Source organism: Chiloscyllium punctatum, chromosome 6 (assembly GCF_047496795.1).
Source record: "Chiloscyllium punctatum isolate Juve2018m chromosome 6, sChiPun1.3, whole genome shotgun sequence".
NCBI classification, from domain to species: domain Eukaryota; kingdom Metazoa; phylum Chordata; class Chondrichthyes; order Orectolobiformes; family Hemiscylliidae; genus Chiloscyllium; species Chiloscyllium punctatum.
The window spans coordinates 77,633,941-77,651,589 of NC_092744.1; the positions used below are offsets into that span (position 1 = coordinate 77,633,941).

General features: G+C 46.2%; 1 protein-coding gene across 1 annotated transcript in view; it reads left to right on the forward strand.

Moving 5' to 3' along the window:
• The window catches only part of crocc2 (ciliary rootlet coiled-coil, rootletin family member 2), a 296,172-nt gene that overhangs the window by 136,055 nt on the left and 142,468 nt on the right, over positions 1–17,649 (forward strand). Inside the window, exons 17-18 of the mRNA XM_072573057.1 lie at positions 7,285–7,515; positions 9,642–9,835. Of these exons, the coding sequence (XP_072429158.1) occupies positions 7,285–7,515; positions 9,642–9,835 (425 nt within the window). The remainder of the gene's footprint in view (positions 1–7,284; positions 7,516–9,641; positions 9,836–17,649) is intronic.

Here is a 17,649-nt window from a genome sequence, read left to right on the forward strand (position 1 = left end):
ATGGAGCTGTCCTTGTATGTCAAAACCTATTCAACTTTAAGAAATAACCAAATTCCTTGCTGGTAAACAATGGTCCATTATCTATGACTAGCACTTCCAGGAATCGGTTTTGTTGAAAAAGATACTCACAGTTTTTCTATTGTCGACCCCATGTTTGACAAATTAACTCTCTGCACATCCAACCACTTTGAGTGGGCATCCACAGTGACTGAGAATGTTGAAGCCATGAAAGGATCTGCATAGTCAACATGCAACCGAGTCCAGGGTTTACCCGGCCATTCCCATGAATCTGCGGGAGCTGAAGGTGCTAATTTCTGCCCTTGTTATCACTCTGGGCACTGCCCCTCCAACGCGGCTATGTCTACATCCAAGCCTGGCCTACCAGAAATAATTTCTCACCAACATCTTCATTTTGGAGAGGCCTGGATGGCACTAGTGGCGTTCAGTTAGTATTTGATGGCACCTTTGCTCACTCTTATTCACCATAACAATATGCTGTCCTCTACTGTGAGGTCCAAAAAGTCTTAATTCTAGTTGTGACAGCTCTTTGGTTTCTCCATCATCACTAGCTGTTCCTGTTTTGAAAGGACTGGATGTTTCTGTGTCCTAAATCAGAGCAGTCTTCTGAGTATATTCCTCAGCCCATAGCACTTTTTTTGGTGTCTATCTGTATGTGTGTAGGAAGTAAGTTTTATGAAAAGGTTAGAGTTTTAGCTTATAGTTATGTTGATGCTTCACAATTATTTGCATGTCACTAGAATCTGTTTATTTGTAATAAATAGTAATCATTGTTCAGAAACCTGGTCTGTGCTCTCTGATAAACTAGGTCTAAAGTACAGAAAATAGGGAATTCTGTGTATTTTTATGAATTCTCTAACTTTTTAAAAATAATTCTGGCAATAGTGAGCCTTGATGTTTCAACCTTGATGGTTCCTTGGTGTCTGCTCCACCGTTCAATAAGTTCCTGGCTGGTATAAGTCTGAACTTCGGAGTCCAGCATTATCACTGTAGCACTTGATGTCCTTAACATCCTTTCATTTATCATAATCTGTATTGAACAGACTTACCAACTGAATGTTCACAGTTGTCTCTATGGCAGTGATTCCAAAGATTCACAGCTCTTTGAGTGATCAAGGAATTTCACCTCCATTCAGTTCTAAGTAGCCATCCTTTTCATCTGAGACTGCAAGCCCTGGTTTTTATCTCCCTGACCTGGAGAAACATTGTCCCAGAACACATCTTTTCAAGCTGTTCCAGAGTCTTATGTATAAAAGAGATGACTTCTCCACTTTCGAGACGAAAGGCCTACTCAGTCGCACCCTACAGGCAATTTGAAACTTGTGCTGAAGAAATATCACATTGCTATAGGTATGCAGGTTATTGTGACCCTAAATATTTTACATTAAGAACATCACTCAGTGTGTTATTAACACAGCAACCAGGGTCATTGAACTTCATGCTTGGCTGGCAATCATTTTGGGCAAAGATCACACTTGATGTTTTTGTTTAAAGTTCATGTGCTAGCTAACTGTTTACATCTACTTTTGGAAGAAAGTAGTATTTTGTTGATATTTGTTTTTTTTAATTTTTCTACCCAGATTGGATGCCACTGTAACAGCCAGTTAATCTTATTCAAATTTATCACCAAACAAGATTAGTGAATTGGATTAGAGAATGTTGCTCCCTGTATAATTCCCATGCAATATCCCATCCATTTATCCCATCCAGGACAAAGCAGCAGCCTGCTTGATTGGCACTACATCCACAAGCATCTACTCCCTCCACCAGTGCCGCTCAGTAGCAGCAGTGGATACAAGATACACTGCAGAAATTCACCAAAGATCCTCAGACAGCACCTTCCAAACACATGACCACTTCGATCTAAAAAGACAAGGGTAGCAGATATATAGAAACACCACCACCTTCAAGTTCCCCTCCAAATCACTCACCATCCTGACTTGGAAATGTATTGCCGTTGCTTCATTGTTGCTGGCCTCCCTAATGGCATTTTGGGTCAACTCATAGCAGGTGGACTGCAGCGGTTCAAGAAGGCAACTCACCATCATCTTCTCAAGGGCAACTAGGGATGGGCAATCAATGCTGGCCAACCAACAATGCCCACATCCCATCAAATGAATTTTTTAAACTTAAAACCTACAACAATCATATTTGAACTGTATCATAGCCTTTGTGTATTAACCTTTCTCTTGACACTGAAATTACATACCTTCATTGAAAATTGCTTTTGATTGGATAGTGCTGCCCTACAAGGTGGCCTCAGCACTTAGGCCAATGCTGCTGCCTCCAATATTTGGTACTAAATTGGCACCATTCATTTGCAGGAGTGCAAAGAACAGGAGAAGACCACTCAGCCTATTGAGTTTACTAGGCCATTTTGTCAGCACAACAGCATTTTAATCCTGACTTTCCATCTTTAATGTTGAAGTTCCTTTAATCTCACATTCTCACTCAAAGAGAGTGGGTTGCAGATAGTGTTATAACATGTAACCCAATTGTTTGACAAGTCCCTTAATATTCTTACTTGCCAAATTTGTATTTCTCACCTCCTTGCAAGTTTATTTCGTATCTATGACCTTCCAGGTGAAGATATTCTACATTGTTAATCACCTGTATTCATTCTAGATGTTCTCAAATCAGCTTGTTTACAGATATTATCACATTGCTCTGGAGCAGGTCTCCTGGCTCAGAGGCAGCGACACTGCCACTGAGCCACCAGAGTTCCTCTGTATTCATCGTATAGCAATTATGTTTTTGTGTGTCTATGAACTGGTGATTTCCTTTTGCTCCTGTAACTAGACGCAGACTGAAATTCTAGCCCCAATTTTTGCAATAGTGGAGAGGATCTCTAGCTTATCCAAAATGGTACAGGAGGCCTGAATCAGAAAGGTGCCTTCCTGATCTACCAATGATTTTCACCAGGTTGGAACTGGGTGTTCTGTATATTCATGGTTTATGGAGTCAACTGCACAGGACAAAGGTACAGTGGAGCATAACACCTTAAGATGCAAGAGCAGAATTCGCCATTCAGCCCATTGAGTGTGCTCCATCAATCAATTGTGGTTGATATCTTCCTCATCCCTATTCACCTGCCTTGTCCCTGTAGCCTATAAGGCCATAAAGATGTGGGAGCAGAATTAGGCCATTCGCTCAAGTAACCTTCAGTCAGATCCAACTCTTATTGGTGAGATGTTCAAAGAACGACTTGCGGTCTTTACACTTCTAAATATCTAAATTTAACAAAAGTTCTTTGGAATGATAGACGACCTGTTTGGAGAGGTGAGCTGCCTTTTGGGATGAGTCAAAGAATTTTGGGAGATTGTTAAAAGCCACATTAGATTGTATAAAATGTGGATTAATTCATCAGAGCAGTTTAAGCTGTAAAGGCATTCAAATCAGTTGGCATTTTTTAAATGTATGCAAATTTTCAAAAAAAGCGCTTATGATTTCACTTTTGTCTGTTGACACAAGCCTGAGAGTGTTCATTACAGGGTGTGTGCTGCAAGACTGATTACACTGCAGGGTGCCTGTCAGTTCACTTAGATTGACAGCTTTGAAGCAAGGCTATGAATACAAATTGTTGTTTTTATTGGGGATTTATTGTCACAGAAACTATATATTTGAGTACAGGAGCCCTGTTCTTTGCAGACATGAAGAACATGTACACACACACTGAGCCCTGATTTCAATACAACTAAAATAGATGACTGCTATTTGCTGGTCAATTTCTCAGGGCATTTCCTTGACCAATCAGAATCAACTTGCCTAGTTTTAACTTGAACAAGGCTTGTCTCGTGTATTGTCCTGATGTGTACAAATTGGAAAGACTTTGAATAACATTAGAATATTACTGAGAAAAGACACGCTTTGCCAATGTATTTCTTTTACACAGAATTCTATTATTCCCTATAGATAATTTATAAATTCTACCTCAGTGACAGTTTCTGGATGAGAATTTCACATGCTAACCACTCTCTGGATAAACCAGTTTTGCTAACCTCCTCTCCAGTTCTTTGTTATGGCCTTAACTATGTGTCTATCCTAAATTGACTTGATTTTGTTTTTATGGTTAAATGATTTGAACTATATGTTTGATGGAAACTGCTTCAATTTCTAATAGTTCTGATTTCAGTGTGCGAACCAGTCAAAGGTCGATTGACCCAAAAGTTTGGTATTTTTCCAGGTGAGTTAACTGGTTCAATCCCAGAAGATCTTGACAGAATTTTCCTGTCCACCCTTTGATGACTTCTGGCTGTACAGAGTCACGTGAAGGTTATGCATTCCATGATGCCATAAGGCAAACTGTAACTTGTAGATCACAATGTGAAGGCCAGAAATGCATTGGGCTCAATTCCAATGCAGTGGCTTAAGGCCATAAAAAATATGAAAAACTATGGGCCCTTGGCTTGCTCCACCATTCAAAAGGATCATGGCTGGCGTGACACTCCTCAAATCCACTTTCCTGCCCTTTCCCCTTGCCCTACTCATCAAGAATCTAACTCAGCCCTAAATAATCACAAACACTCTTTCCTTGCAGCTCTGTGGCAAGATGTACCAAAACATTTCAGCCGTCAGAGAGGAAATTCCTCCTCAGTGTTAAATTGAAGCCCCTTAATTCTGAGACTATGCCCTTTAATCTCAGGCTTTCCTAGCAGGGAGAACATCCTCTCAGCATTTATTTACTTTCTTTTTCTATCTCCTGGTTATATCTTTTTCTTTCCAGGACTTTCCTGATTGTCCCAGGTTAACAGTAACACACTGACTATGGCCCAGCCAGCACAGAGTCAGTCTCCTCTCAGCATTTATCCCGTCAAACCAGTTGAGATTCTTAAATGTTTAAATGAGATCATTTTCTTCATTCTTCTAAACTCTTAATAAGTCCCAATATTCTCTGAACTACCTCCAATGAAATTATATATTTTCTTAAATAAGGGACCAAAACTGCTCACAGCACACCAGCACCTTGTTCAGTTACAGTAAGACTTCCCAATTCTTATACTCCAGCCCCCTTGAAGTAAAGGCCAACATTCCATTAGCCTTCCTGACCTTCTGCTCCTGAGTGCTAGCCTTTCGGTTTACTGTGCACAAGTACCTTTGTATAGCAGCTTTCTTTAGTTTTTCTCCATTTATATAATATCCTGTTCTTTTGTTATTCTCTTCCAGAATGAACAACTTCACATTCTGTCACATTAGGCTCCATTTACCAACTTTTTGACCACTTACTTAACCTATCAATATATCTGTGTAAGCTGCTTGCATCCTGCCTGCAATCTGCCTTTCCAATTACTTTCGTGTTGTTTGCAAATTTGGCCAGAGTACTTTGACTGCCTTCCTCTAAGTTATGAATACATATTGTAAACAGTTGTGTTCCCACTATTGATCCCTGTGGAATCCCTCTGGTCAGATCATAGATCTGAAAAAGAAGAATCCCTTATCCCCACTTGCTGCCCATTGGTCAATTCTCTATCCTTGCTGATACACTTCCTCCAATACTGTAGGCCCTTATCTAATGGCATAACCTTTTGTGCAGTACCTTGCTGAATGTCTTCTGGCAGTCCAAATGTGGCACATCTACTGGTTCCCCTCTATCCACTCTAGTTGAGACTTCCTCAAAAAATCTCCCTTAAATTAATCAGACATAATTTCCCTTCCATGAAACCATGCTGACTCTGCTTGATTAGATTATGATTTTCCAAATGTTCTGCTACTACTTCCTTAATAGTAAATTTCAATATTTCCAACAATAGTGGCAGGTTAAACAGCTTATAACTACCACTTTTTGTCTCCTTGCCTTTTTGGATAGGGGTGTCACATTGACGGTTTTCCAATCCTCTGTACTTCTGCAGAATCCAAGAATCTGTGGAAAAATTACAACCAATGCATCCACTATATCTCTGTGGCAACCTCTTTTCTGATCTTGCCATCAGGGCCAGGAGTCTTACTTACCTTTAGCCTTATTAGTTGGTCAAATACTACTCCCCTAGTGATGATGATGCCTCCCCCATATTCTTTAGTATTGATAGGATGTTCAAAGTATCTTGAAGACTGATACAAAATGTTTGTTTTTCTCCCCTGCCATTTCCTTGTTCTGATTACCATCTCCCTAGTTTCATCTGCTAAAGGGCCTGTGTTCACTTTGACCTTTCTCATAACTGTTATCTATTTAAAGAAGCTCTATTGTCAGTCTTAGTATTCTTCACTTGTTTGCCCTCAATTTATTTTCTCTGTCTTTACCTTATTTTTGGTTCTCTTTTGCTGAATTCTGGATTTGTTCCAGTTTTTGAGCTGTCATTGACTTTGCCTCCTTTATATGCCTTTTCTTTCAACTAATACTCTCCTTAAATTCCTTGGTTAGCCATGGTTGATTTATCACTCTTAGCATTTTTCCACCTTACTGCGATGTATTTTTATTGCGAGTCGGGGAATGCCTCCTGATAACTCTATCCTCATTTCATTGTAATTCCTTCTATTTATGTTAAACACAGTTGTTTCCAACCCAAGCTTCTTACACTCAAACTGAAAATTAAATTTGATCAATTTCTGATCACTATTCAGCTCATAAACTGAGGTGATTTATAAATCCACCTCTTCATCCATACCAGATCCAAGGTAACCTGTTATGAGCTGGCAGCGCAAATCAGGGTAAATTAATAATGTAGTTAGCTCTAAGAAACTATCCTGAAGGCACTCTATGAATTGGTTGTCATAGCTACCCTTTCCAATTTGAAAATCCCAAACAATATGATGATTAAACTCACCCATAAATATTGCTCTACACTTTTTATGTGCTCATGCTTTTTATTGATGTTACAGCCTTTCCCACATAGTGGCTACTGCTTGGGGGTCTGCACACTACTCCAACGACGTCTCTTAACCCTTGCTGTTTTCTTATCTATGCCAAATAGACTCTATCATCCCTCTACATAACCCCATTGCAGCCTAAATCATCTTTCATAACTGTCTTCATTTTATCTTTTACGAACAGTGCTATCCCACCAGCTTTTCCATCCCTCCTGTCTCTCTGAAAGATCAAAATTCCATGAATGTTAAATTCTCAGCTTTGATCCCCTTGTCACCTTGTTTTTGTAATAGCTATGAGATTGTATTTATTTATCCTGATTTGTGCTGTCAGTTCATCTACCTTAATCCACAACCTTTAAACAGGCTTCCAACTGATTCTTCCAACATTTTAGGTTGCCAGTTTGGAATTCAAAGTGGGCCAAAATTTGGAGGTAATGACAACTTGATATTTCCATTTCCTGTTAGATGGAAAGTGACAGATCAGCCCTGCAGGGTCAGAAGAAAGAGATTGAAAAGGCAAAGGCTAACATCCAGGATGTGTTGGTCCGTGTGAAGCAGGAGAAGATGGAGCTGGATACAGAGAAACACGGCCTGGATCAGTCTCTGCAGATTGTGGAGCAGAGCCGCGAACAGCTACAATGTGAGATGGTGATTGTCCGACAAGAGAGAGATCAGCTTCAGGAGCAGCTTGGGCAGGTATGGAGCAGCTTGGGCAAGCGATGTAGTATGGTAAACTACCAATGCAGCAACTCCTGTTAAGAAATCTGTACCTTTTGTTTTGGGGTTAGGCAGCAGCGGTAGAGATGTTAAGGAAAACAGTGCTATATAAGGACTGATTTATACCAAACCATTTGGAACCTTTAATGTCATGCACTTATCAAGTATGCTTCATAGGAGTGTTATTCAACAAATTATTATCCTGAGCCACAAAAAGAGACACCAGGTCAAAGAGGATATATTAGGAATATTTAAGCAACTCTTGGAAGGCACATGGAAGGTAGTACAATGAAGGATATGTTGGTTAGTCTGATTTTAATGTAGGATAAAAGATTGGCACAGCATTGAGGGCCGAAGGGCCTGTACTGTGCTGTACTGTTCTATATTCTATGTTCCATTTAGGACCAAAGAGTAAGTCTCGAGGATTGACTCAAAGGAGGAAACTGGGGTTGAGAGCAGTAGCAAATCAGATTGACCTGTAACAATTCAGTGGTGGTAATCGTACAAGCTGGAGATCTGACACTGAAAACTGCATCCATGTTTTTGTTATCCCTAGACTTAACTTTTCCCACGTGGTCCTGTCAGACTTCCCACTGTCTACCTTGTACACATGTCAGTTCATCCAAAGTGTCCCAGCTGTATCCTAACCTGTACCAGGTCCACCATTTTCCTCTCCCCTGTGATTTTTGCCCTACACTGAGCCATTGTTTGCCTGGAGACAGCTTTCAAAGCCCTCCATGCTCTCAACCCTCCTTACCTTCAACTTCCTCCAGTTCCACAAACTTTCAAGCTCTTTGTGTTCCTCCACTTGAGGGCCCCAGGTTTGAATTAGAACCACTATTGGTAAAAGTGCCTTTGGCTGTTTCATCCTTAACTCTAGAATTCCCTCCAAAAAAATCCTCTGTCTCTGAATTCTGTCTTTCTCTCTGTCTCTGTCCCTTCCTTTTAAGACTTGCCTTAAAAAAAACTCTCTCTTTGACCAAGCGTTTGCTCACTGGACCTAGTAGAGACAACTTTGACCAAAACAAATGGCTTTTGATTGAGTCAGGAAGCTGAGTCTGAGAAACCTTTTTCTCTATCCACTCCAAACTGGTCAATTTTGGTTTTAGCTGAGGCTGAGAGCCTCATTGATGTTTGGGTATTGATTTTAACAGTGGTCAGCCGTGTTTCCTTAGTGCCAGAAGGTAAATAAATTACCTCCAGGTACCTTTCAAAGGAGTCATCACAAATGGCCACATCAACTCCCATCCCCAACAATATTGCATCACTGGCGCCACCCCCCTCCCCTCCCCCACCGCCCACCGCACTGACCCTCACATACCCTGCCACATGCCTCTGAGTGCCTCATTTATTATTGGGACTTAAGTTTCCCTTCACCATGAGGTCTCCAACCTTCTTTCCTCTGGCGTCTCTAAATTGTTCCCTTCTGACCTGACCCAGATTTGAAGCTCTTCAACAGGCAAGGCATCCTGAATCATACCCCACTCCCTTCCTGGATTTGAAACCAACCTACAAATCGGGTGGTTAGCAGTCCTGGCAATAACCCTTTGTTTGCCGTTCCTGTGCAGCACCTGTTCAAGGTGCTACAGGAAGGCAAGCTAGTAAGAGCATGGTGTTAGGATTCAGTGGATGAGGTCCCAATTCATAACAGGCAATGTTGGAAGCAGATCTGGCAGCATCTGTGGAAAGGGAAAGAGTGAACATGACGTCTTCCACCATAACTCATGATTGCCGATAGACTTTGCAAAGTTGATAAAGCATGGTTTCGGAAAAGGCACAGCAGATCAGGCAGCATCCATGGAGCAAGAGAGTTAACGTTTCAGGCAGGACACTTCTTCAGGACTGAAGGGCAATTGTAAATTCAGATGGCCCTCCCTTCCAATACTTTGGCGGGGATACAAAGAGAACGCGCGAAAACTTGGACATCTGACTGAAAATGGAAAATTCCATAAATTTGCAACAAAAGCTGGGTTGGGTTGGACTCTAGGTTTCCAGAGTCAGATCCCATTCTAACCACAATCCGGTCTTTTCCCTTTGGAGACTGACTGGTCTTTTTTCCCCCATGCTTTCGGCTCTTCCTGTCACTGTCTCTCTGTCCCATGCAGGTAAACAGGCAAAAGCAGGCTCTGAACGAACAGCTGACCCAGAGGCAACGGGACGGAGAACTTCAGAGCGAAGGGCTACTCCGAGCCAGCAGAGAGAAAGAGGAACTGATGAAGGACAAAGCTAACCTGGTGGTGCAGCTCACGGCTGCTGAGAAAGAGAGCAGGGCCCTGGGTGAGGAGGTGGCTGGCCTCAGGTAGGGAATTCTGGAAGTATGGACTCTATTTAAACTTTCGACTCAGTGAATGCCGGAGCTCATGAGGGTCGAGACTGGGCATTAAATCTTCCTGACTAAAAAGAATTCAGAAAAGCTCGAGAAGGAAGGAAAGGGGAGGGTTGACAGTATTGGTTAAGGAGAGCCTTACAGTTCAGAAGAAAGAGGGTCTCTTAGAGGGGTCAAAGACAAAATTAATTTGACAAGAGCTAAAGAATACAAAGTACGTAACAACATTGCAAGGTGTAGACTATGAACCACTGATTAGTGGGAAGGATGGAGAACATCAAATCCGCTTGGAAATTAGGGACATGCCAACATTATAGAGTAGTTATAATGGGCGACATTAGTTACCCAAATATACTGGGATAGTGTCAGAGGCAATAAGGGGTCAATGTTCCTACATTACGTTCAGGAGAATTTCTAACAGCAATACACATCCAAAGGGAAGGAATGCACTGTCAGATCTGATGGTCAATAAAAGGGTGGCATGGCCTTGACTCTGATCCAGCTCCCTCAGAGCCAGCTCTCAGATTGTCAGGATGTCTGAAACTCCTAGGTTTTTAAAAATTTTATTGACCAGTACAAAATACAGTTAACAATAAATGAAAAACAACAGTTCACAAAAAACCCACTCTATATATACACAGGGAAAGGGGCAAAGCCAAACCCCAAACTCCACCATTCAACCAGTTTTCAGGAAGATGAGAACAAACCCCAAATCCCACTGTCAGTCATCACAAAGATAACAGTAACAAACACAGACAAGACACTGCAATCAAATGAAAGATAGTGCATAGAACACAGACCCAATATAGCTATAAAATAGACACCTGACACCAGTCCACACTACATACTGATCAGACAGTCCTTGGCTAGCCTTCCTGCAGGACAGTCGGTGGCCTTCCGGTCTCAGGCTGCCCTCTGTACTTACTGACCCTCCCCAGTCCGCTTTCCTCCAGACAGGCATCCGTCACGGGCTCCAGGTCACCCCGCTTACTGACCAAACCACCCCCAACCTGCTTTTCTACAGTTGGACTATTGGCCTTCTACCACCTGGCCACCCCGCGTACTGACTGACCCTTTCCCCTGGCCAGTGTTCCTATGGACTGGCCATCGGCTGTCTGGCTGTGAGCCTCCCTGCGTACTGACTGGCCCCCTCCCAGTCGGCCTTTCTACTGCTGCTGTCAGCCACCTGGCTCAGCCTCCCCATGTACTGACCGGTCCTCCCCCCCACCCCCGTCAGTCTTCCTACGGTCTGCTGTTGGCTGCCTGGCTCAACCTCCGCGTACTGATTGGCCTGCTCCATACCGGCTTTCCTGCAAGGATGCTATCAGTTGCCTGGCCTCGGCCACCCTGTGTACTGACAGGCTCCTCCCATCCACTTCCCTCCAGGCCAGTCATCAACCCTCCAATCCCCAGCCAGACCCACATTACTGGCTGCCCCTCCCCTGACCAGCTTTCCTACAGGCACACTGCCAGCTGCCTAGTCCCCAGCCACCTTGCATACTAACAGACCAGCCTCCCACCAGCCTGGTCATTGATCCGCCAGCTCCTGGCCACCCCACGTACTGTCTAGCCCACTCTGACCCGCACTCAAAACACAATTACAAAACCCACAGACATTAACAGAATTCACAAGATCCCCACAATACACAAAATCCTCACAATACAGTTTCCAGTATCAAGGCAGAGTCCACGCTCGAAAGCAGCAAATGCACATCCCGCAGCACACACACATACAGAGGTGTTCAGTCTTTACAGAGGCCTAGTCCACCCACAAAAGGGCCAGGCCTATCTACAGAAACAGCTCAGCTGGAAAGTGCTCACAGGAGTTCAGTCCAAACACTAAAAGAAGTGAAAACACATTCAAAAAAAAAAGAAAACCAAAGTGCAAGGGCACAAAATCAGCATTGTCCTTTTTCTCAAAGTAAAAGAAAAGAGTAACACTATAACCGGCCAGTCAAACAACAGTCCCCTAATGAGAACTGAGTTACAACTGAAACACAGTGATTTTTTTTTAAACTGCCTAATCTACTCAATCCTCAATAAAAAGGAATGCCCCCTTCAATTTTTTTGAACACTCAGCATTGCCAGTTGTCAAGAAGGGCATTGCTTGTCACTGGCCACTCTGGTGCTTCCTTTCTCCCTGGTGGTGGAATATAGATAAGTATTTACATGTTTGTTGTTCTTCCCTGTGTCCTACACCGGCACACACACACACAACATGGCCGCTGGGGAAAAAATAAGTACTACCGCTGTATAGGGAAGGGGAAAGTAAACACAAAGAAAAGAAAAACAGTATAAAAATGGAATCCCAGTTAACAAACTGGCTATATAATTCAGCCCGTTCAGGAAACAGGTTCCCCAAAATGCAGAAACCAACAGCAGCAGTAACACACTGGATGTAGGCAGCCAGCTCAGAGTCAGTTCCCTGACATGAATGGAGGGTCCTCGATACTGATCCAGCTCTCAGAGTCTCAGGATGTCTGACACTTTTTAAAAATTTTATTAAACAATACAGTTTACAAAACAATTAACAGAGGAGCGGCAAGGCCAGGCCCCAAACCCTAACGTTCAACCAGTTTTCAGGGAAAAGAGGATAAACCTAAAATCCCACTTTCAGCCGTCACAAAGCAGTAACGAGTACATATAACAACAGTCCAATTAAGTACAGACCAACCCCCAGCAATCCATCAGTCACTCCCACCTTCCGGCTACTCTAAGACAGCCTTCCCCTACATCCCTTCCGGCTCTGGTCCACTCCATGGCCCTTCCGGCTCTCGGTCTGCCCCACGGTCTTTCAGGCTCTCGGTCTGCCCGATGCCCCTTCCGGCTCTCAATCTGCCCCATGGCCCTTCCGGCTCTCGGTCTGCCCCATGCCCCTTCTGGCTCTCGGTCTGCCCCATGCCCCTTCTGGCTCTCGGTCTGCCCCATGCCCCTTCCGGCTCTCGGTCTGCCCCATGGCCCTTCCGGCTCTCGGTCTGCCCCATGCCCCTTCTGGCTCTCGGTCTGCCCCATGGCCCTTCCGGCTCTCGGTCTGCCCCATGCCCCTTCAGGCTCTCGGTCTGCCCCATGGCCCTTCCGGCTCTCGGTCTGCCCCATGGCCCTTCCGGCTCTCGGTCTGCCCCGTGCCCCTTCCGGCTCTCGGTCTGCCCCGTGCCCCTTCTGGCTCTCGGTCTGCCCCGTGGCCCTTCCGGCTCTCGGTCTGCCCCATGCCCCTTCTGGCTCTCGGTCTGCCCCATGGCCCTTCCGGCTCTCGGTCTGCCCCATGCCCCTTCAGGCTCTCGGTCTGCCCCATGGCCCTTCCGGCTCTCGGTCTGCCCCATGGCCCTTCCGGCTCTCGGTCTGCCCCGTGGCCCTTCCGGCTCTCAGTCTGCCCCGTGGCCCTTCCGGCTCTCGGTCTGCTCCATGGTCCTTCAGACTCTCAGTCTGCCCCATGGCCCTTCCGACTCTCGGTCTGCCCCATGGCCCTTCCGGCTCTCGGTCTGCCCCGTGGCCCTTCCGGCTCTCGGTCTGCTCCATGGTCCTTCAGACTCTCAGTCTGCCCCATGGCCCTTCCGACTCTCGGTCTGCCCATCTCACCTTACGGCCAGCTCTAGGGCAGCCCGTCCTGCTTCCCAACCGCAACACCCCCACCTCCGAAAACATCGGTCAGGATGGCCTACCTACCTTCCAGCTTCCCCAACTGCCCTTCCGGCCTGAGGACTGCCCTGACACACCTCCCGGCCACCTCTAGGACAGCCCGTCCCCTCCCCTGGGATGACAGCGTGCAGGGCAGTCTACAAACCTTCCGGATCTCAGCCTGCCCCTATGCAACTTCTGCTCTCGGCCGCTCTGACACACCTTCCTACCACCTCTAGTTCAGCCCCTCCCGATTACCCCTTCTTGGGATGACAGCACGCAGAACAGCCTACCCCCACCTTCCGGCTCTCGGGGCGACTGGCATCGGGTGGCCTACCCTCAGGTTCACAGGATGGCCTAGCCACCCTCCGGCTCTCGGGGTGACAGCTTTTGGGACAACCTATGAGCCTCACAGCGAGGTCTGCCAGACCCTGGTTATGTCAGCCAGCCAGGGTTTTCCTGATTGTGCCAAGTTAATAGTACACACTGACTGTGTCAAGATGTCTGACACTCCTGTTTTTTCCTGTTTATTTTATTAAATAATACAATTTACAAAACAATTAACATTAACAGCTGTATACAGAGAAGCAGCAATTTACAAGGGAGAGGAGCGGCAAGGCCAGGCCCCAAACCCGACCATTCAACCAGTTTTCAGGGAAAGGAGGACAAACCTTAAATCCCACTTTTAGTCATCACAGAACAGTAACAGTAACAAATACATGTAAGACAGTCCAATTAGATTAAAAACCAATGCATAGAATACAGACCCAACCCAGCAAACCACCCGTCCCTCCCACCTTCCGAACACTCTAAGGCAGCCTGCTCCTACGCCCCTTCTGGCTCTCAGTCTGCCCTGACACACCTTCCAGCCACCTCTAGGACAGCCTGTCCTGTTTCCCCAATCCCCCCATGACGACAGTTCTCGGGGTGACCGGCATTGGGGCAGCCTACCCACTTTCATGTTCACAGGGCTGTCTACCCACCCCCCGGCTTTCGGGGTGACAGCTTTCAGGATGACCTATGAGCCTCCCAGCTCACAGTGAGGCCTGCTAGACCCAGGAACACAAAAGACAGTGCGGGTGATATCCCCAACAAAGAAAACAGAGTCAGTTATCAACAAACAGAGTCCCTTCTAATACAGAGCTCATTACAATAAACAGTTCTCTTCAAAATATAGGGTTCATTCCCAGCAAGAGAGTCCAATCCAGTATACAAAGCGCCTTGTCAGAAATGGCATCCACTCCAAACAGAGTCCATTGTTAAAAACAGAGTCCACAACCAAGGGCAGAGTCCACTCCTAAAGGTAGCAAATGCACACCCCACAGCACACAGGTGTTCAGTCTCCATAGAGTCCTGGCCCACCCATAGAGAACCGGGCCCACTCACAGGAACACAGTACATTGTAAAGGTGCTGTCAAATCACAGGGGTTTGGTTCGCTCCCGAAGGCAGGGTCTACTCCCGAACTCCAGGATGCAGCAAGTGCTCACCTCCCAGCACACACACAGATGTTCAGTCTTTGCGGAGGCCCAGTCCCAGGGCCAGGCCTATCCACAGGAACAGCTCATCTGAAAATTGTATTTTCTCACAAGGGCTCAGTCCAAACACTAAAACACAGTGAAGACACATACAAAAAAACAAAGAAAACTAGAGTGTAAGGGCTAAGCCCTGCCTCAAAATCAACATTATCCTTTTCTCAAAGTAAGAGAGAAAAGAGTAACCACAGGCTGTCACCAGCCAGTGAAACAACAGTTCCCTAAGGGAATTGAGTTACACCTGAAACATATTGACTGTGTGGATCAGGCAGTTTAGAAATCAGTCCGCAATAAAAAGGAATACCAGTTAACAAACTGGCTAAGGTCTTATGCCCAAAACGTTGATTCTCCTGCTTCTCAGATGCTGCCTGACCTGCTGTGCTTTCCCAGCAACACACTCTCGACTCTGATCTCCAGCATCTGCAGTCCTCAATTTCTCCTGGCTATATAATCCAGCCAGTTCAGGAATCAGGTTTCCTCCAAAAGCAAACAGAAACCAACAGCAGCAGTAACACACTGACTGGCCCAGCCAGCACGGAGTCAGTTCCTTGACACAAATGGTGAATCCTTGACACTGATCCAGCTTCGTCAGAGCCAACTGTCAGAGTGTCATGATGTCTGATTCTCCTGTGTATTTATTTTTTTTTAGTCTCCTCTTCCCTTGAGAGAGCAGAGTCCTTCTCTTCACTCCACACTGATCCAACTTCCTCAGAGCCAGCTCTCAGAGTGAATAGAACCCATGACACTCCTGTTTTCTTTTACCCCCACACTACCGCCTAACTGCGGTAGTGCTTATTTTTCTCCCGCACCCATATTGTGTGTGCAGGTGTGAGACACAGTGAAAGACACAAGGTGTACAAATCTTTATTCAATTCCCGCCACCAGGAAGGAAAGAAACAGCCAAGTGGCCAGTGACAAGCAGTGCCCTTCACATCAAAGGGCAGTGCTGTGTGATCAAACAGTGAAGGGGAGGGCAGGGATTAAATTAAAATAGAGTTGGAGGAGGAAATAATCACTCCACTCCTTGCGGTGCCCACCTCTCCCTGAACAACCCCAAAGTGTTGGTAGACACCATGTGCTCCTTCTCCAAGGACACCCAGGCTCTAACGTAACCATGGGAGAGGGACAGGCAGTCGGCCCTAACGACCCCCTCCACGGCCCGCTGCCTGGACCTGTTGATGGCCAGTTTGACCAGGCCCAGGAGCAGACCCACGAGGAGGTCTTCGGACCTGCCCTCCCTCCTCCGTACCGGGTGCCCGAAGATCAGGAGTGTGGGACTGAAGTGCAATCAAAAGCAGAGGAGAAGGTTTTTGAGAAAATCAAAAAGGGAGTGCAAACGCCCACATCCAATATATACATGGTCCACGGACTCCACAGCGCCACAGAACAAGCAGTTGGGCTGGGAGTCCGTGAACCACCGCAATCTGCGGTTGCAGGCGATCACTCCTGTTTTTTTTTCTTTTTTTTTCCCCACACTACCGCCTAAGTGCGGTAGTGCTTATTATTTCCCCAGCACCCATGGTGTGTGTGTGCAGGTGTGAGACACAGTGAAAAGACACAAAGTGCACGAATCTTTATTCAATTTCCACCACCAGGAAGATAGGAAAAAACACCCGAGTGGCCAGTGACAAGCACTGCCCTTCACATCAAAGGGCAATGCTGTGTGATCAAAACAGTGAAGGGGAGGGTAGGGACTAAATCAAAATAGAGTTGGAGGGAGAAATGATGCACTCCACTCCCTGCGGCGCCCACCTCTCCCTGAACGACTCCAGGGTGTTGGTGGACACCGCGTGCTCCTTCTCCAAGGACACCCGGGCTCTAACGTAACCCCGGAAGAGGGGCAGGCAGTCGGCCCTAACGACCCCCTCCACGGCCCGCTGCCTGGACCTGTTGATGGCCAGTTTGGCCAGGCCCAGGAGCAGACCCACGAGGAGGTCTTCGGACCTGCCCTCCCTCCTCCGTACCGGGTGCCCGAAGATCAGGAGCGAGGGACTGAAGTGCAACCAAAAGCAGAGGAGGAGGTTTTTAAGAAAATCAAAAAGGGAGTGCAAACACCCACACCCAATATATACATGGTCCACGGACTCCACAGCGCCACAGAACAAGCAGTTGGGCTGGGAGTCCGTGAACCACCGCAATCTGCGGTTGCAGGGGATCACTCCTGTTTTTTTCTTTTTTCTTTTTTTTCTTTTTTACAAAGTGTACGAATCTTTATTCAATTTCCACCACCAGGAAGATATGAAAAACACCCAAGTGGCCAGTGACAAGCACTGCCCTTCAAACCACAGGGCAATGCTGTGTGAGCAAAACAGTGAAGGGGAGGGTAGGGACTAAATCAAAATAGAGTTGGAGGGAGAAATGACGCACTCCACTCCCTGCGGCGCCCACCTCTCCCTGAACGACTCCAGGGTGTCGGTGGACACCGCGTGCTCCTTCTCCAAGGACACCCGGGCTCTAACGTAACCCCGGAAGAGGGGCAGGCAGTCGGCCCTAACAACCCCCTCCACGGCCCGCTGCCTGGACCTGTTAATGGCCAGTTTGGCCAGGCCCAGGAGCAGACCCACGAGGAGGTCCTCGGACCTGCCCTCCCTCCTCCGTACCGGGTGCCCGAAGATCAGGAGCGTGGGACTGAAGTGCAA